The following is a 21,096-nucleotide window of genomic DNA, read 5'->3' as shown; positions in this document are numbered from 1 at the left end:
TGACAGCAGATACCCTTTCCACATTATCAAATACTGAAGTTTCTGTGCCAGCAGGTATCTAGTATGTCCTCTACCTCGTAGTGTTGTTCCCTTCCTACCATGGTAGGAGGTGAAGGGACAATCCTGAGGCGCCCCTCAGGGGAGTTATATGTACTGGTCACAGTAGGCTACAATGGAATACCGGATGGGTTTTCCCTAGTAATCGGGGAAGACAAAGTTGCACGCTTACCGGATTAATGACTCGTATTATTGGGAAGGACCCTATAAACTTAGGGCCTAGTTTCTTGCAGGGATATGGGTAGTTTCGGATACTTGGTAGAAAGGTACACTGGTTGACCCAGCCTGAACGTGGGTGGGGCTCTTTTTGTCCCCTGGCTTTTTGTAACCTATAGCCGTGTGGTTTAGGGCTTTCTTGACGCTTCCCCATATGTTCCTCATTCAGTCTGACCATTCTTTGACTCCTATATTGGCTGGATCTATACTAGGGCACTCTGGTATCGGCATGAACTCTCTTCCCGACACTGAAATGGAATGGAGTAAACCCTGTACTGCTATGTACAGCATTATTATATGCTACTTCAGCATATGGCAGTAGGTCTGCCCAGTCCATTTGCTGATGTTTGATATAGCATCTCAGGTAACGTTCCACCATGGCATTGGCTCTTTCGGCTGCCCCATTGGTAGCAGGATGGAATGCTGAACTGAGACCCTGCGATGAACCAATTCTTGTCAGAAATTCCCACCCAAATCTGGTGGTAAACAGAACCCCACTCTCTGATATTATTTTCTGGGGTACTCCGTGGAGGCTATAGACATGAACTATGAACAACTTAGCTAACCACCTGGCAGAAGGGAGACCAGGACAGGGTATGAAATGGGCTTGTTTAGAGAACATGTCTATCACATGACTGTATTTCCTCGAATCTCGGGTAGCTCCACGATAAAGTCCATGGCTATCTGTTCCCAGGGATGTGTGGGGTCTGCTACCGTTTGCAATAAACATAATGGTTTGCCTGGTGGGACTTTCATGGTAGTGCATACCACACAGCTCCGTACATATTCCGCTACATCTTTTTTCAAAGAGGGCCACCAGAACTGGCGATTGATGAGGTGCAATGTCTTTAAATACCCAAAGTGTTCAGCAGGTTGATCGTCATGACAGCACTAGAGTACCCTTAACCGCATACCCCTTCCAAACAAAGCCATCCCTAAGTGTAAGGACAGAGCGATTTTCACTATACCACTGGTCTCTTGGTAATGTGGTTTGGATGGCCTGTGGAACAGCCCCACGAACCCTGCTGGGTTATAGATGGCGACTGGGTGACAATCAATGATTGGCTTCAGTGGTTTCGGTATGATGGTATGATGGCTTGCACTACCTCTCTGGTGCTCTCATATTGTGGCTTCCGGGACAGAGCCTCAGCCAGGAAATTTCTCCCTGCGGGTATGTATTTCAAAGTGAAATTGAATCGTCTGAAATACAGAGCCCACCTCACCTGTTTCAGCGACAGCCTCCTGGGTTGTTGCAAAGCCTCCAAGTTCTTGTGGTCCGTCCACACTTCAAATGGTACTCCACCACCTTCCTGGACGTGTTGCCAGATCACCAATGCACACTTAACAGCAAAGGTCTCCTTTTCCCAGATTGGCCAATTATGCTCAGTCTCTGTTAACTTTTGTGACATGTACGCACATGGCTGCAGTGGAGGACCGGTTCTTTCGAAAAAGTGATTTCAGTTATTCAAAGGCCCGTTGGCAATCTAGGGTCCATTGTATCAGACTTAAAACTATGTCCTTGGTTATCTTCAGGACCACCACGAATCATAGTGTTTCCCTGTGGGTACCCATCTCCAGGGTCACCATGTCTGTGACTCTGGCCACCCAGGAATGACCCATCCATTTGTTCGAACTTTATCGGACTGGACAGCCTCCTTCTGCCTGGAGCTCCACCGACCAGTAACTGAAGCCTGTGTTCTCCGCCGGCGCGCCTGCCTCCCCTCCACTGGTTCTCGGAAGAGCCGCTTGTTGCCCCTGGGCTCCCAAGGGAAGTGCTGGATGGCCATTTCAAAAGGGGCAGGAGCAGTTTATACAGTGGGGAAGCCACGGGAAAGTCTGAGCCTCCTTGGTTGGAGTGCCTCCCTGGGAATTGCTGCGCAGCTTGGGTGTTTGGAAAAACAGGACACTGTGGAAAGGGGAAGGGGAAGAAGAGAGGAGGAGAGGCCTTACCCAGAGGCCAAACAGCAGATAAAAGCTGCAAGGCTCTGCTGTAGTTCTTTCGGGCGAGCCGTCCTCACGCAGTTCTCCAGTCCCTGCCCAAACTGTCCCAGAAGCGCTATGTCACCTTGCACCTGTCCTTAGTCTCCTCCCGCCTGGCCGCCAGCTTTTTGATATGAGCAGAGGCTGCTGGTTGGAGTGAGGGGAACTGCAGTGTTCAGCTCCCGTAACTGCGAGTACCAAGGCGTAGCTAAAATTGGAAGAAAGGGCTGCACAGTTGTGGTGGAAAGAGCCTTTATCCCACCACTGCAAGGGCTGGATACATTGTGTTGGTGGGCTATATCCAGCCTGCAGGCCGTAGTTTGAGGACCCCTGACATAAAACTTCCCCTGGCTGGTTTTTGCACTAAGGCCCAAATAGTCATACCTCGCTGCCAATTCCATGGGGAAGGGACATGCCTCCTCAGTCATTTTCCTCACTGAAGAGGTAGCAGAAAAGAGATTTCCAAACTGCAAGTCCTGATTGTGACTCACAAATGATATTGCCCAGCTGCCCAGTAAAGCAGAATATGTTGCACTGGTTATCCATTGCATTAGTAGGGTTCCTAGGGCTCATTGTGTGCAACTTCAAAAATATTCATAACCTGGCTTGCACACCAGCTAATCTTAATTTGACCTCACAAATCCTTGATGCAATAAACTAAGGCAGGTTCAGGAAGCAATCCTTGGAAATGAGCAGCCTTTGATTATCTACTAAGGCACAATCATGGCTGCAAAGAATTTTGAGACGTGCTTGCTTCAAACCTGACTGAAAGCTCATAGAAAGTGACATCAGACATCTAAGAAGAATTGGCACAGAAAATCGGATACTATAAATTTCTTTTCTACTTAACAGAACCTCTGCCGTGGCCTGGTCTGTGATTAACAAAGCCCGCCTCATTTATGATCTTCTTTTGGAGGGGGGTGCGGACCTGGCAGGGATCACGGGGACTGGATGAGCCAGGAAGGGGGGGTGCCCCTCGTTGAAATGTGCCTATCAGGCTTCCGTGCATTCCATCGGCCGAGGGCTCAGGGGAGGGGAGGGGTGGCGGCGGCTATTATTAAGGAAAGTCTATGTCCGAGGGAGGCCACTGTTCCTCAGATAGCCGTATGTGAGTCCCTCCTTGTAAAGTGGGGTCATGGGGTACAGATGGGGTTGCTGACTGCGTACCTGGCTCCCTGCCATGTAGCGGCAACCCTGCCTGAGCTGCTCAGCATAATAGCCGGGGTGGCGTTGGATACCCCCAGACTTATGGTCAAAATGACAAACTTGCCATTTGTCGTTGAAACGTCGGAGACAGCTCGGGAATTCATGGCTTCCATGATGGCCATGGACATGACCCGGTAAATTCAAGGCCCTACTCACAAGGGGGGCCACACTCTGGACTTGATTTTTGTCTCTGGTCAGTGGTTGAATGATCTAGAAATAGGGGATCTAGTCATCAAACCCTTGTCATAGTCAGATTATTCGCTCCTTCAATTAGACTTTCGAGCCGCTCCCCTCTGTCGCAGGGAGACGGAACTGACTAGGTGGTTCCATCCCAGGCAGCTGATGGACCCTGCCGGGTTCCTGATGGAGCTTGGGCTATTCCCTGAGCCTCTAACTCACGACTCGACTGAAGAACTGGTGGCCGCCTGGCATAGGGCGGCCGCTGGAGCTTTGGACTGTGTCGTGCCTTTGCGGCCTCTGACCCGGTGCCGATCCCAACTGGCTCCTTGGTTCTCTGAGGAGCTGAGGGAGATGAAGCGCCGGAAAAGACGCCTAGAGAGTGATTGGAGGGCCAGCCACTCCGAATCCGACCGAACGCTGGTGAGGTCTCATATTAAGACCTACCTAATGGCGATAAAGGCAGCAAAATTGAATTATTTTTCCACTCTTATTGTGTCTGCAGAGAATCGCCCAGCCGCCCTGTTTAGAGTGACCCGCTCCCTATTCCAGGTGGGAGCGCGGGAAGACCCCATGCAGGATAGGGCTGAGGATTTCGTGCAATATCTGCATGACAAAATCGCTCAGATTCGGGAAGGCTTGGACTCCGATTGGGTGGGTTCAGATGGGGTGACGGAGGTGGGTCTTGAGAGTGTTATCTGGGAGGAGTTTGACTCTGTGACTCCCAAGGATGTGGATTCTGGGTAGGCTGAGCTCTGCCACATGTTTATTGTACCCGTGTCCCTCCTGGTTGGTGCTGGCCTCCCAGGAGGTTTCATGAGGCTGGCTCCACATGATTATTAATGCTTCTTTGAGTGAGGGTTTCTTCCCCTCCACCCTTAAAGAGGTGGTGGTGAGGCCCCTCCTCAAGAAGCCTTCCCTGGACCCGACTGTATTAGCTAACTATCGTCCAGTCTCCAACCTTCGCTTCGTGGTGAAGGTTGTTGAGAGCGTGGTGGCGCAGCAACTTCCCAGGTACCTGGATTAAGCTGTCTATCTAGATCCGTACCAGTCGGGCTTCAGGCCGGGTCACAGCATGGAAACGGCATTGGTCGTGTTGGTTGATGATCTCTGGAGGGCTCGGGACAGGGGGTATTCCTCTGTCCTAGTCCTATTAGATCTCTCAGCGGCTTTTGATACCATCGACCATGGTATCATGCTGCACCGGCTGGAGGGGTTAGGAGTGGGGGGCACCGTGTTGCGATGGTTCTCCTTCCTCTCTGGTCGGAAGCAGTTTGTGTTGGCAGGGGGACAGAGGTTGACCTCGAGGCACCTTGCTTGTGGAGTGCCGCAAGGGTCGGTCCTCTCGCCCCTTTTGTTCAACATTTATGTGAAGCCGCTGGGGGAGATCATCCGTGGTTTTGGGGTGAAGTGTCATCACTACGCTGATGATATCCCGTTGTCTGGAGGCCGTGCGGATCTGGATGGGGAGAAACAGACTCAGACTCAACCCCTCCAAGACGGAGTGGCTGTGGCTTCCGGCATCCCGATATAGCCAGCTGGTTCCATCGCTGGCTATTCGGGGTGAGACTTTGCCCCCCTCAGAGAGGGCTTACAATTTGGGTGTCCTCCTAGATGCACGGCTGTCTTTAGAAGACCATGTGATGGCTGTGGCCAGGAGTGCTTTCTATCAGGTTTGCCTGATTTACCAGTTGCGTCCCTTTCTGGACTGGGATGCACTGTGCACAGTCACCCACGCCCTCGTCACTTCCCGTCTGGACTACTGTAATGCTCTCTACCTGGGGCTCCCCTTGAAGAGCACCTGGAGGCTCCAACTGGTCCAGAATGTGGCCGCGCGGGTGATTATGGGTGCGACTCGACGCACCCATGTGACACCTCTCCTGTGTGAGCTGCACTGGCTCCTGGTGGTCTTCCAGGTGCGATTCAAGGTGCTGATTACCACCTTTAAAGCGCTCCATGGCTTAGAACCCAGATATTTATGAGACTGCCTTCTGCCGCCGATGGCCTCCCACCGACCAACACGCTCCCACAGAGAGGGGCTCCTCAGGGTGCCGTTGGCCAAGCAATGTCAACTGGCGACCCCAGGGGGAAAGCCTCCTCTGTGGGGGCACCCTCCCTCTGGAATGAACTGCCCCCGGGGATACGTATGATCCACGACCTGCATACCTTCCGCCGTGCCCTTAAGACCCTACTTTTCCAACAGGCCAGACTAGCTTGACAAGTATCTGGACTGGCTGTTTTTAAATTTTTGGGTTTTTTAATTTGTGGGCCCAAAGTATTTAATTTGTTTTAAACTGTTTTTAAATTTTGTATGCTATGTTATTTTATTGTGGCTGTGCACCACCCTGAGTCCTTCGGGAGAAGGGTGGTATAGAAATTTAATAAAATAAAAATTCCAGCCTTCGTGGGTGGAAAACTCTCCTTTTGGGGGCCACTGCCATAATCATCATGAGAATCCTCTGCTACCTCCAACAGTGTATTTTCCCTTGTCCAAGTAGCTTGCAAAATTACCTCCCATTTCAATAGACCCCAAGTAAGGATGCCAGGCAAATGTCCCTCATGGTATGCCAGGTATACAGAAACTACAGAGACCATTCTAATAGTGCGTAGGTTGGGCAATATATGTAAATATATAAAGGTAGAATATTATATTTCTCCAAAGAAGAAATGGAGAAACATGTTCTTAGAGGAAGAAAGCAGCCCCCAGTCTTTCTTAATAGCTTACAGCAGACACTCATTAAGAAATCCTGGGCCAGCCTATTCACAAACAAAATACCTACACCTCCAGGTGATGGGATTAAGGACAGGACATGACCTTAACCTATGCATTGAAAAAAGTGGAAACAATACTGGTTCACGAAGGAAGGAATGCTGGAGGCAATAGATAATAGGATAAAATCAAGTACAGGGGTGAAATCCTCCATGGGTCACTAGCGGTTCGCTTGCTCACACATGCACAGTGCCTGCAAGATGCACGATGTGTGCACACAAACACGAAATGCATGCAAAATGCACACACAAATGTACAGTGCGCATCAAATGCGTCATTTATCCGGAAAAACAAGCCATTTGAAGGTAAGTAGCACACGGAGGGGGGTAACAGCTGTGTCATGCAATACAGATTCATTAGAAAGCAAGATTTTCTGATTTTTAGCTAATATAAATCGTGTGTCACAGCTGATCGTCTGATATACCAGTTCAGATCAACTGGTTTTTTGATCCTAATTAATTGTTAATTAATTAATTTTTTTTAAAAAAAGAAGAAAAAAGAAAGCCTGTTTCATAGTTATGGCGGATTCTCCTCTGTCCTCAGATATTGATCAGGAGATTTCCCCTTGTAGGGCTCCTTCTCCTAAACCTGCGGGGAAAAGAAAGGCCAAAACCAGAGGTGTTGTTAAGACAGCTTCCAAGCCTGCTCAAGTTGAGGGTAATATGGACAGGCATACTGCCAGATGCCACCATGCTCTGGAGAAGCAGTTTAACAAGGCTAAGGCCTTCATGCAATCTGAAGATCCTTCTCCTTTAAATGCTGAGGATCATGTGGCCCAGTCTCCTGTGCCACCTATATCTAATCCTCAAGAGCCCAATATTGTGGCTTGGCCACAGGGTGACATTATACTTGTGCCTCAGGGCCACAATTTACTCTGTAGTGAAGGTGAGCATGTTCAGAACACACCTCTACCTGCGCAGATGCCATCTGGTGCATCAGACTCTAACTCTGCTGTTCCTGTTTTGCAACCTCAAGTGATAGGTACAACTAATTCTGGTCAGGTGATTGACTTTCAAGGTATGCTTTCTCAAGCGTTTGCCAGTTTTTTGCAGTCTACTTTGCAACAGAGTACAATGCCTACCTTACCTGTGCCACCAACGAAAACAATGCATTCTGTCTCAGTGGCTAACCCTTCTACATCTAAGTCTGCTATTACCCACCAGGGCGTGGAGGGCTCTGAACATGATGACGACTATTTTGATGACTTTGATATGTCTGAGGATGATGAGGCTCTGTCTGACAAGCCTGCCTTTCCGGGACTGTTCAGACCTGCTCTTTTTACTTCCTTGCTGCATAAGGCTAAGGTTGCCACTAATATGGGCAAGGTTATTGACCCACTTTCTTCTTCACAAGAACAACCTAATATGTCTGACTCCTTATTTAAAATGCCTCAACCTGAGCATGATTATATCCCGTTTTCGGATTTATTCTCTCAGGTGATTCAACGCCCTTGGGACCGCCCTGGTTCTCTTTCTGGCCCTTCTGGCCATGACAAAAGAATGTATTGTGCCGCCCCCGACCTTGAGGCTTTGCTGCAACTACCTTCGGTAGATGAACCTGTTGCTAGTCTCGTCTCCTCCTCTGTCTTGGCTGGTGATGTTGGAGATGGTCTCCGAATGGAGGACAAACGGGCTGAGATGTCGTGTAGGAAAACACATCAAGCGTCTGCATGGGCAATTCGAACTGCCACTGCTGCCTCATTTTTTAATAGGGCATCCCTTATATGGCTCCGCCAATTAAGAGACAGGGTGCCCTCAGAGGAGGCCAGAATACAACAAGATATAACCAAACTGATTGCTGCAGCCGAATTTTCGGCTGGTGCGTCATTAGATGCAGCGAAGTTTGCTTCACGGGCCCTCACTTCTTCTGTAGTTTCTCGTCGTTTGTTGTGGCTTCGACATTGGCGAGCTGACACAAAGTCTAAATGGAGGCTCACGCCTGACCTTTCAAGGGGTCTTCACTCTTTGGGGCGGCTCTGGATCCCATTCTGGTAGAGGGCCGGGATAAGAGGAAGATTCTTTCTACGTCATGCAGGAGACCGGATCGCAGATCTTCACCTTACGGCAGGCAGCCCTTTCGGACCGATACCAGGACCAGCGGGCCCTATTTCAACCGGAGTTACGGTTAAGGATATTTCTCCTCTTCAGGTCGATCTACCTTTTGTGACCGCGGAAGACGTCAGACCAACTTCAAAAGACCCTTCCGTGGCTCTGGCTCACAATCCTTCCATCAAGGCAAATGACTTTCCATCCTGCCTTCCGGTGGGGGGCCGGCTTCAGGCATTTTACCATCAGTGGGAGACCACCTCCACGGATGCCTGGATTCTTCACACTATCACATATGGCCTCAAATTGGAGTTCACCTCCTCCCCTCCGGACTGATTCATTCTGTGTCCCAGGTCAGAGAATCCCCAGAAACGTCATCTCATGTTACTCGAGATTCAACACTTACTGGAAATAGAGGTGATAGAACCGGTTCCCAACGATCAACTTCGGACCAGCTTCTATTCAGTACTGTTCCTGGTACCCAAAAGTTCAGGGGATTGGAGGGGTATTCTAAACCTCAAGGAACTGAACCTCTTCATTTTATACCAACGTTTCAAAATGCATTCGCTCCGAACGATTTTAGCATGCATTCGACGCGGGGACTTCATGCAATCTGTGGACATAAAAGAGGCATATCTCTATGTGCCTATTCATCCAGATCACAGACGTTTTCTCCGCTTCGCCTTCGAAGGGCACCATTTTCAATACAGGGCCATGCCGTTTGGTCTCTCGTCGGCACCGCGGACTTTCACAAAAATTCTAGCGTCTCTAACGGCGTTGGTGCAGGAGCGTTCCATCTGTATGGTCTGTTATCTGGACAATGTTTTGATCCTGTCATCTTCCAAGGCACAAGCAGACAAGGATAGACAAGCGGTACTTCAGGCCCTACAGTGCCACGGATTTGTCCTCAACATTCCCAAGAGCCAGTTGATTCCAACGTCACGTATTCTCCATCTAGGCTCAGTTATAGATTCTCATCAAGGAATGCTTTTCCTGTCACCGGATCGTCAATCCAGTATCCGGGACCTGGTGAGGCAGGTGATTCTTCAACCAAAAGTGACTGTATTACTACTATCCCAACTGTTGGGAAAATTCATTTCCTGCATACAAATAGTGCCGTGGGCTTGTCGTCATTTTCGCCAACTGCAATGGTTCCTACTGCCATTCCAATGGATGGGACAAGCGGACTCTCTGGACAAGGTAGCAGTTCCGGTCAGAGTCAAGAAATCGCTGCAGTGGTGGGAGTCCACTGCTCTACAATGTGGAACTGTCTTTCTGGAACCAGATCGAGTCACAGTAACGACGGATGCCAGTCTTCATGGCTGGGGGGCCCACCTGGACTCACACATTGCGCAGGGCACTTGGGCTCCGTCCGATCTCCGACACAGTATCAATTGGTTAGAGCTCCAAGCAGTACGACTGGCATTACTGGACTTCCGACCACATGTGTTCAACAAGCACGTTTTGATTCTGACAGACAATATGGCCACGAAAGCCCATGTCAACAGACAAGGAGGCACGCGTTCCAGAGATCTAATGGCAGAAACGGAACGTCTGATGGCTTGGGCAGAAGAGAATGTTCTATCATTAAAAGCAGAACATATTTCCGGCACCAACAACTTACAGGCCAATTACCTCAGCAGGGAACATCTAGATCCCTCAGAGTGGCAGTTACATCCCCGTCTGTTTCGGAGTCTCTCCATCAAGTTTGGAACACCAATTGTGGACCTATTCGCGAGCGCTTGGAACACTCACCTTCCCAGGTACTTTACCAGATTCCCGTCTCCAGCCGCAGAAGGTCACGATGCCCTTCGGTGCCCGTGGCCGAAAGGTCTACTTTACGCTTTTCCTCCAATCCCAATTCTACCACGGGTTATCCGGAAGATATTGTTGGAACAAGCCGATCTTCTACTGGTAGCACCTTATTGGCCATGGAGGACATGGTTTGCTGATCTAAAGGGCCTTTCAGTGGAACCACCTTGGCGAATTCCCCAAGACCAGATTGTCCTGATGCAAGGAGCCATTCGACATCCAGATCCAGGCTTGTTAAAGTTGACCGTCTGGCCCTTGAACGGATCATCCTAAAGAAGGATAATATTCCGTCAAATATCATCTCGACTATTCAAGCAGCCAGGCACCCTTCAACTATTAGAATTTATAACACATCCTGGAACTCCTTTGCCCGATGGTGTGCTGCCAAGCATGTAGATCCTACTTCAGCCACAATTTCTGACATTTTACAATTCCTACAATCTGGACTGGATAAGGGTTTGTCGCCTTTTACACTTTGACGGCAAGTGGCAGCTTTGGCTACTGTATTGACTGGTGACGGTCGTCAACCTCTTTCTCATGATCTGAAGATTAATGCCTTTTTGCGGGGAGCAGTCAATTTGTTACCATCTGTTATACACTGTTTCCCCACATGGGATTTGACATTAGTTTTACAGGCTCTTACGTCTGACCCGTTTGAACCTTTGGCTTCAGTCTCATTACGAAACTTGTCTCTAAAGATGGCATTTCTCCTGGCAGTGACCTCGGCTCGGAGGGTTTAGGAGATTGCTGCACTGTCTATTCGTCCAGACCTATGTGTATTCTTTCCAGATAGGGTCGTTCTCCGTCTAGACTCAGCCTTTATACCTAAAGTGAACTCTAAATTTCATAGAAGCCAAGAGATTATTCTCCCCAATTTTTGCCCTGACCCACACCATCTGCTAGAAAAAAGGTGGCATACGTTAGATGTCCGTAGAGCCCTATGACGTTATATTAAACGTACTGCTTCCTTTAGACGAACAGAGGCATTATTAGTGTCCTTTTTACCATCATCAATGGGGCAGAAAGTTTCTTCTCATACGGTGGGTCGGTGGCTTAAAGCTTGTATATCAAAAGCATACCGGTTGCAAGGTGTATCAATTCCGGGTGGCATTGTACCACATTCCACTCGTAGTGCTGCTACTTCAGCAGCATGGGCTACCCAGGCGTCTATTGATGACATTTGTAAGGCGGCGACTTGGTCTTCATTATCTTCCTTTGTTCGCCACTATCCCTTGGACACCTTTGCTTTTGCTGATGCCGCTTTCGGCAGACATGTACTGCAATTGGTAATATCCACCCATGGTCAGTGAATGGGTCGGCCCCTCCCAGGCAATCAATGAACTTGGGCATGTCCCAGGAGTAGGATTGGTGGTGCAGCGAGTCAGGAAAATGGACGTTGTCCTACCTGAACGTCCCTTTTATGCTCGCTGCGCCGCCAATCCGGCCCACCCGCTGGCCGACCATTACTGCTGTGGGTGGTGTGTTTTTTTGCTTTCTTTCCTCTGCAGCTTTGGCGATGTTTGTTACAACATTGGTCTTCAGTCTACAGTTCCTGGAGAAGAGTCGGTGTCCCTACGAGTATTTGCTTCTTGAAAAAGACTGACGGGGCAACGACACTGTGGGCGGAGCCAAGGCTGCAGGAAAAATTATGGGCACTCAATTTTATCCAATCAACATACAATGATCCCAGGAGTAGGATTGGTGGCGCAGCGAGCATAAAAGGGACGTTCAGGTAGGACAAGATCCATTTCTTTCATTCCTCTCTCAGGGCTTCTTCTTAAAAATTTCCAAATAATCCCTACAAGTAAAGAGAGGAACAATAATTGGAGCAGAGAACTGGAATTTTAGCTCTGCAAATGAATCATCCTGATTGCTGAGTTTAGAAGACACCAAAGAATTGCAGGTTTGTTCATTTCACTAACACAATTCAGAGGACTGGTAATATATATATATATTTTCTATCACTTTGCAAATGATCCCTCTGCAAAAGGACGCCCACAACCAGGGCCAGGTCAGGGGTGAGGAGGAGCCAAGAACCTCCTTTGGCCTGAGCCTCCAGCTCCAGGTAGCTTCAAATTTAAACATGTTAAAAAGGAGTTAAAAACCCTTAAAATGGCCAAAGCCTCTGAATCTTTGACTGTAGTGCATAATCGTGCATTCTGAACCACTGTTCAGAATCTACCCCAGTGGGTTCTCCCAGAAGTGATGAAAGAGTTACTGATGGGTGCTCTAGAGATTCAACACCAAGAGGTAGATGTCAAGGCAGATGAAATAGTTTAAATATGAGTGATGTAGGGAGATACAAGATCCCAAGGGAGGAGCATGGGAGATTTGTCAAAAAGTCAGTAAGAGTTGAAATACTAAAAAGGGCAAGAGATGATGGATAGATATAGAATACTTAAAATGGCAATTGCTTCATTAAGGGTTAGAAAACAGGTAGAAAATAGAAATTGGGAAAATAGTATTGATACATAATAGAATACATTATAATTACTATGTATACAAAAATGTTGGTCATTACCTTTAAAGCCTTATATGGCTCAGGGCCAGGCTATCTTCAAGACCGCCTTCTACCACATAGCTCCCAGCGACCAGTAAGATCCCACAGAGTCAGCCTCCTCTGGGTCCTGTCAGCTAAACAGTGTAAATAAATAAATAAATAAATAAATAAATAAATATTTTTGTCCTTTTTTTTACAGTTTTTTTTGGGGGCGGAAACATTCCTTCTACCATATATAGGCAATCAGGCCCTCTTTCTTAGACTCCATTTTCTAGGCCCTGCTGTATGTTCTGTGACCTAATGGAGACTTCAGTGCTGGGGTGAAATGTTCCTGGTTTGGACCGACTTGGGCGAGTGGGTAGCGATGATGGCCGGTGGTTCGGAGAACCGGTAGCGATGGCAACTCAAGGCTCCGCCCACCCGCCCAGTCGTTGTTACTTTATGCTTTTACTTCAAGAGGACCGGTAGGAAAAAAATGCTTAAAAAGTTTTTAAAAAGTTCTGATGATCAGCTGAGCGATGCGCGATCATGGGAACTTTTTTTTTTTTTTACTTTTTAAGCATTTTTTTCTACCGGTTCTAGAGAAACAAAGTGCTCGGCTGCTCCCACTTTTCACTCATCCCAAGCTTCCTGCTGCAGATTTTCATGCCTTGCTTCACACGCCCTCGTTTTCTTCCTCCTCCTCCTCCTCCTCTCCAAGTGGAAAAACGCCAGGAGCAAGTGCAAAAAGAAGCGCTTGCTTGCTCCTGATGTTTTTCCATTTGTAAGGAATTTTCCGTACCTGTGAAGGCAAGTCTGGCTTCCTATGCTGTTTGCTAAAAACATCACCAGTACAGCTGTGCACGCAGCTTGTGTGTGTGTGTGTCTTTTTGCTCCTGGTCTTTCGCAGCAGCCTGTGCCTGCCATCCCATCCCCAGCCAGCTGAACCAGAGTTGGGGAATTCACCCCTTCAATCCACCCCCACCTTCATTCAAAGGTCTTGTAAAGCCTGTGTGTGTGTCTGTGTGTCTTTGCTCCTGGTCTTCGCAGCAGCCCATGCCTGACATCCACACACACACACACACACACACACAGACACACACACACGCCATGCGCACACCAATACTGATGAGATTTTTAGCGAAGGAAGCCAGACTTGCCTTCACAGGTATAAAAGTTTCCTTGCTAATGGAAAAACGCCAGGAGCAAGCAAACACTTCTTTTTGCACTTGCTCCTGGCGTTTTTCCACTTGGAGAGGAGGAGAAAGAAGACGAGGGTGACAATCCCGGGCCCGTGAAGCAAGCCGTGAAAATCCGCAACAGAAAGCTCGGGGTGAGTGAAAAGGGGGATCAGCCAAGCAATTTGTTTCTCTCTCTGCCCCCCCTGGGGTCATCTCCTAGACTGGGTGGCCGAGATAGAAAGGCTTTGGGGCTTTGGGGCTAGGAGGCATTGGATCTGGCTTGGTGAGGGGGATCAGGCTCCTCAGGTGCTGATCATCGGAAACTTTTTTTTTTACTATTTAAAGCATTTTTTACTAGTTAAAAATGCTTTAAAAAATAAAAATAAAATGGCCACGCCCACTCAGTCACATGCCCCCCACCAAGCCATGCCCCCCACCAAGCCATGCCCCCCACCAAGCCACGCCCATAGAACCAGTAGTAACCAATTTTACATTTCACCCCTGCTTCAGTGCAAGCAAATTTACAGAATTTATACATGGCATTTAGGAGATATAAAATTTCCTCCTTCAGGAATGAAGCTTGGTGGTTGATGCTCTTGGACGCAGCCCTGGCCAGCAGGAGTGAAGCTGTCTCCCCTGCAGTGTCTGGCCTGATGGTGCTGCCATGTCCAAAATCCTGGGAGCCACAGGAAATCAGTCTTAAAGTGGGATGTAGAGAGGTTTTGATCTCCACTGAGAATCACCCCTAAGAAAGCTGATTGTGTAATTCTATAAAACCTTCATGAACTTTTACCGCTGAACACATAGCTAATCTTTGTAAGATAAGCAGCATCACATTTCACTAGGCTCAGAAGACAAAAACGACTTGATAGTATTTAATGGGTGGAAACATGTTGCAAAGGCCTTAGACAGAGGCTGGAGAAGCATGTTTTTCTGCCTCCTGGTAGGAGATGGTGGTCAAACAGGCAACACCTGTGCCTAGAAAGCGGATATCATCTGTGGTTGAGCTTAAAGGAGTTAAAACCATAGAGTACTTTATTGCTAGAAAGGTTGGAAGGCGAGGGAAGAGTAGAAGGCAGTCGAGTTTCCTTTTGAAAAAGCACCTTTGGGACAGCCAAACTTCCTCTTCCGGATGACTGATGGGAGGAAGGTGGTGTGCAGAGCGGCTTTTGTGCTCTTTCCAGGGTCGAAGCTGGCAGGTGCGTTGAGGGCTGCAGGTGGGAGGAGAGTCCTGGAGCAAGTCGGGCTGTTCGGTTCCCTCCACGGCCTGGAAGCGGAGAAGCAACTGGTCTGAAGCCTCTGAGCTGCTGCTGCTTCCCTCCCCAAATGGAAGCCCACTGGTGCTGCAGGCTGTGAAACTGGTGGCTGCAAGTTTCTGCTGGTGATGGATCTCCCACAACTTCTGAAGGCAAATCCTTCCCCTGGTTAACTGTTCTCAGCGTCAGAAGTTTCTCCTTAGTTCGAAGTTGCTTCTCATTTTTCCAATTTTTAGCAAACACAATTCTAGCCACTGTTAATACATTCACAATCAAATATCTCAGTTCTCTATTATATATTTCAGGTACAATCCCCAGTAAAAAAAAATCTCTGGCTTAAGATCTATGTGTTTTTCTGTCATTTTTTCCAACCATGTGTGGATTTTAGTCCAGTATCTTTTTGCCTCTACGCATGTCCACCACATATGGTAATATGAGCCTGGTGTCTGATGACATTTCCAACATTTTTCGGATTTATTCTTGAACATTCTTGCTATTCTCATGGGGTAAATGCCACCTGTAAAACATATAAAGTTTTCTTTATATGCAGTTGACATTATCATTTTATAATTTTGTGACCACAGTTTTTGCCATTTCTCTAAGTCAATTCCATATCCAAAATTTTTCCTCCATGGAATCATTGTTTCTTTAACTTTTCTTCTTCCAATGTAACCTCTAGTAAATATCCATATAGTTTTTTAATTACATTGTCATCAGTACCTGTTAAGATTTTGTCTAAATTAGTCAAATTATTATAAAAACCTTTATCATATCTAGAATGTATTTGCAAATAGGAAAACCAATTCATCTTTATACCTTGTTCTTCCAATTCTTGTAAAGATTTAAGTTCACCCTTTTCATTCAATAATTCACTATATCTAACAATTTGTTCCTTTTTAAAAATTATTGAATATGAAAATGCTTCAATAGTTGACAACAAGACTGGAATTTTTAAATAGTGTTCTTTTTTAATCTACCATAAAAAAGCATGCCACCCCAACAATAAATCATGTCCTTCTAAAATCAATAATCTGGTATTTCTTAGCATTATCCATTCCTTAATCCACATCAGATTTGTTGCTTGATAATACAGTTCCCAATTAGGGAAACCAAAACCTCCTCTTATTCTAGTATCTTGCAACAGTTTTGATTTTATCCTCGACTTTTTACAAGGTAAACAGGTTCTACCTATTCTGTACCAGTACATTAGGTTTTCTTGCATAAGTATAAAACCTTATATTTTTCCTCCCTCGAATTTCATTTTCTTAGGTAGGGCCCAGTGTTCAAATCAGTCAAGATTCTCTATCTTGAGCCTATCTTCTGAGGTATTGGCTATTCCTGCTACCTTGGTGTCATTTGCAAATTTGATCCGTTCCCGTTCGATTCCCTCATCTAAGGCATTTACAAAGATATTAAAGAGTGCTAAAACAGGACCTTGGGGTACCCACTGCTTACTTCCCTCCATATAGACATAGTCCCATTAAGGAATACACTTTGAGGGTGGTTTGTCAGCCAGTTAAGAATCCCTCTGTGTGGATGGATGTACCTATCCCACATTTTTCTAATTTACCAAGAAGTAGGTTATAGTCTACTTTATCAACTGCATTACTGAAATCTAATCATACTACGTATTTCATTGGTCCACTAATTTAGTCACTTTGTGTAAGAATGAAATAACATTTGTTTGGAATGATCTCTTTTTGACAAACCCATGTTGACTTCTGGTTATATACAGTATTTGCTTGCTTCTAGGTGTTTGCAGATCTCTTGTTTCATTATCTTTTCCAGGATCTTCCCGGGTAGTGATGTCAGGCTAATTGGCCTGTAGTTTTTTGAAGATGGGAACTACCATATTTTTCGGAGTATAAGATGCACCTTTTCCCCCCCTAACTACATCAGCTCTTTTCCAGTCCACCGGTAGTTCCTTGGTGTGTGAAGATCTTTGAAATCTGTGGTTCAATGGTTCTTAGATCACATCTGCTGGCTCCTTCAGAACTTTGGGATGTAATCAATGTAGTCCTGGTGGTTAGAACTTGTCCAGAATGGACAGGTGTTTTCCTATCATTTTCTTGCCTGTTTTAATTTGTATTCCTAGTCTGCCTTTTACAGTTCTGTTTTTGGTAGGTTTGGCTATTTTTTCTTTTTGCCTGAAGATAGATGCAGATAATGAATTAAGTAGCTCTGCTGTGTCTCTACTGCCCGTCACTTCCTTGCCATTGTCTCCCATTAATGGACTGATTGTTTCCTTGACTTTTTTCTTGTTTTATACATGCTTTTAAATTATTTTTGAAATTTCTTGCAAGTGTTAGTTCATTCTCAGCATGAGCTTCATTTCATCTTTGCAGATTTGGGCTATATGCTGGTATTCTGCGATAGTTATGTGTCCCTCTTTCAATTTTTTATACTTATCCTTTTTGTCTTTCAGTTTATCAGAGAGATCTTTCTGCAACCATGCTGGTTCTTGGATTTCTTGTTTTCCACTTTTAGTGATATTGTGTTGGACTGGGCTTATATGATCATATTTTCCAGTGTTTCCCATGCTCCTTGCATTGTTTTCTCCTTCAGGATTTTTATGCAAGATGTTGCCCTCTTGATATAGTTTGTAATCTACATGTGTATTGAAAATGACAGATGAATAAAATTTACAAGGTTTTTTTACTTCCATGTCTTGCCAATAAGTATGGTATTTCCTGTCCCACCATCCATGTATTAACCAGGTTCAATTGTACTTAATCCAGCACTTCTAAGAAATAGCTATTGAGGATCTTTTGACATATTTGGTTGCACAGGTAGTCCTCACTTACCACTTCTTCCCTGAGACTTCAAGTTACTATGGCACAGTAGAAGCAGACGTGCACCTGGTCCACAGAATTTGTGGTAATCCTAGCACTTGTTCAGTGACCGCACGTCAGCAGTGACTCTAGTTTTGAAGGTTTAGGAAAAGAAATCACAGCAATTCAGGTTCTGCCATTTATGATGGCTGCAGCATCCCACACTCACAATCCCAATTTGTAGCCTTCCCAGATAGCTTCTGACCAGCAAAATCAGTGGATATACGGGCAGGAATTTGCAAGTCACGGTCATATGAAATTGCCTTTAACAACCCACAGTAATTTGCTTAACAACTACAGAGAAACAGATGTAAGTTGGCACTGTCATGTGACATCATGCGTAATGATTAGTGACGCTCAGTTCCAATTGTGGTAGGTTAAGTGAAGACTACTTGAATTGGAATTTCACCAGAGGGGTTGTAGACAGTATTTTCTGCTCTTATTTGCAGCTGAGGACTTCCATGAGCAAAAGTGGTGCTTCAAAGCTTGCAGAGGCTTTCGGCATCATTTCATCAGCTAAAGCCCCCACATCTCTAAATTTAGCTCCAAAGGTTTGACTGTAACCAAATTGGGACATTTTTTCAGGCTTGAAAGACGTAGATTTTCTCCCTGTATACATGTGTAGGTGGGTGTATCTTTATTTCTCTCTATGCATATATCTGCAATGATATAACCTATCCCCAACACTTCAAGATATATTTGATGATAATACTTTGCATTGCTAAGAATTTATGATTGACCCAACTAAATAACTGAATCTGATTGAATGGATATTTGAACATGGATCTCAATAGTACTCCATGTGTCATATGAATCATCAATAATGTAAGTGATTATTCTAGTATTGGGGCATGTTTGTTTTTTCATTGTAATATATACTTTTTTCTTTTCTCACATCATCTCTAATCATTTTATAAACAAAGTTAAACTTTTCTTTGAATCTTACAGACAAAGAGGATGGCAATAAGAGCACTCTGGGCAACTGTAAATAACAAGCAAAGTTGAAAAGGGAAGAAAATCAAGCCAGAAATCAAAATATGTTCCGTTTCCTTCAGAAAATCATACAATGATGCTCTTCCTCCAGCAGTTGTTAGACAAAAGAGAGAAAATCAAAAAAGAATAAGCAGATTATGCAGAACTGAAGGATACATTACATGAAAAGTGAAGAGAGATTATTTATCATTCAGAAAAAGAGGGAAATATCTGGAAGTCCGTGAGGAGGAAACTGTCAATAGTAAAGTCACGTAGAACAGACAGGAATACAGGCTTCTCCCTGTGAAGAAGAAAACGGCTTGAATGATAGCACCACTAAACAAGGCATTGTCCATATTTGTTTACCTCCTCAAGAATACTGGCTGTAGAAAAGCTCCATAGATTTGCCTATTGTGGGAAAAGCACAGATTGCAAATGTCCTGATTATGGGAAAGTCACAATTCCTGCCTAGGATTAAACCAGAAGATTCACATAGGAGAGAAATGCTTTGAACGTTCTGATTGTTGGAAAACTTTTCAGTTATAATTCCAACTTGGTGATAGACCAGAGGAATCATAAAGGAGAAAAACCCGTTCAATGGCCGGATTGTGGGAGAAGTTTCAGTCATAATTCCTGCCTTACTCCATGGAGAAACCTTATGAGTGTCAAGATTGTGGGAAAGGTTTCATTAGAAATTCCAACCTCCTGAGACACAGGATCATGCACACAGAAGAGAAACACTTTGAATGTCCTGACTGTGGGAAAAGCTTTAGTAATAATTCCAATCTGCTGACACACCAGAGGACTCACACAGGAGAGAAACCCTTTGAATGTCTTGACTGTGGGAAACGTTACAGTCAGAAATCTCACCTGGTAATACACCAGAGGACTCACACAGGAGAGAAACCCTTTGAATGTCCTATCTGTGGGAAAAGCTTTAGTGATAATTCCAATCTGGTGACACACCAGAGGACTCACACAGGAGAGAAACCCTTTGAATGTCCTGACTGTGGGAAACGTTACAGTCAAAATTCCCACCTGGTAGCCCACCAGAGAACTCACACAGGAGAAAAACCCTTTGAATGTCCTATCTGTGGGAAAAGCTTTAGTAGTAATTCCAATCTGGTGACACACCAGAGGACTCACACAGGAGAGAAACCCTTTGAATGTCCTGACTGTGGGAAACGTTACAGTCAGAATAGCCAGATGGTAATACACCGGTGGACTCACACAGGAGAGAAACCTTTTGAATGCCCTATCTGTGGGAAAAGCTACTGTGATAATTACAATCTTCTGAGACACGAGAGGAGTCACACAGGAGAGAAACCCTATGAATGTCCTGATTGTGGGAAAAGTTTTAGTCACACTTCAAGCCTGGTGACACACCAGAAGACTCACACAGAAAATAAACCCTTTATATGTCCTATCTGTAGGAAACGTTTTTGTTATAATTCCAGTCTTGTGAGACACCAGAGGACTCACACCATGAAGAAATCTTTGAAATGACCAGTCTGTGGACATTATTTCAAGCATTAATCATCCCTTATTGCACACAAGGTAATCTATATGAGGAATAGTAGATGAGTTTAGAGAATGCTGGAATTTCATTTGTGATCTCCCATTGAAAGTTTAGGTGAGAAATTGATTGTTTGAATTTTGGCCTGATTCATTTTGCTCAAACATTTCTCAGGATTAGATTTGTAGGTGGAGAGAAAAGGAAAATGGCTAACTACTAGTTTCTAGTTATCAGCAGAAGCTTCTTTATATTTCCTTTTCCAGAAGTAGTTGAATTCCTCAAAAAGGAATTTTGGGTGGAGCTTTTGTATTTTGCTTTCCTTAACTACCCAAATCCCTCTGCTCTCCCTGAGGCAGCCATTAATCAAATATGTGAATCGCTTTTTTTTTTTATTTGATTTATATGCCGCCCTTCTCTGGAGACTCAGGGCGGCTTACAATGCGTTAAGCAATAGCCTTCATACTTTTGTATATTTTTACACAAAGTCAGCTTATTGCCCCCACAAACTGGGTCCTCATTTCACCTACCTTAGAAAGGATGGAAGGCTGAGTCAACCTTGAGCCTTGGAGAGATTCGAACCAGCAGTAATTGCAGGCAG

General features: G+C 45.6%; 1 protein-coding gene across 4 annotated transcripts; it reads left to right on the top strand.

The window, feature by feature from the left end:
• The first annotated feature begins 11,934 nt into the window (after positions 1-11,934).
• LOC139309310 (zinc finger protein ZFP2-like) lies at positions 11,935-20,547 on the top strand. 4 transcript variants are annotated; one of them, XM_070933364.1, is made up of 2 exons: positions 11,935-11,995; positions 18,959-20,547. In XM_070933364.1, the coding sequence occupies exon 2, from the start codon at positions 19,628-19,630 to the stop codon at positions 20,486-20,488; it is 861 nt and encodes a 286-aa protein (XP_070789465.1). In that variant the 5' UTR covers positions 11,935-11,995; positions 18,959-19,627; the 3' UTR covers positions 20,489-20,547. The 4 variants fall into 4 exon arrangements, with proteins under 4 accessions (XP_070789465.1, XP_070789462.1, XP_070789463.1 ...); XM_070933361.1 differs by lacking the exon at positions 11,935-11,995 and adding an exon at positions 15,061-15,122; XM_070933362.1 differs by lacking the exon at positions 11,935-11,995 and adding an exon at positions 18,252-18,320.
• Positions 20,548-21,096: the final 549 nt, after the last annotated feature.

Source organism: Pituophis catenifer, unplaced genomic scaffold (assembly GCF_029215685.1).
Source record: "Pituophis catenifer annectens isolate HBS135680 unplaced genomic scaffold, rPitCat1.0.hap2 SCAF_2, whole genome shotgun sequence".
Lineage (NCBI taxonomy): Eukaryota > Metazoa > Chordata > Lepidosauria > Squamata > Colubridae > Pituophis > Pituophis catenifer.
This window is presented reverse-complemented; position numbering and strand designations above follow the sequence as displayed.

Excerpts from the sequence above, each read along its gene's own strand:
- LOC139309310 (XM_070933364.1), top strand. The coding sequence starts at position 19,628 with ATGGAGAAACCTTATGAGTGTCAAGATTGTGGGAAAGGTTTCATTAGA.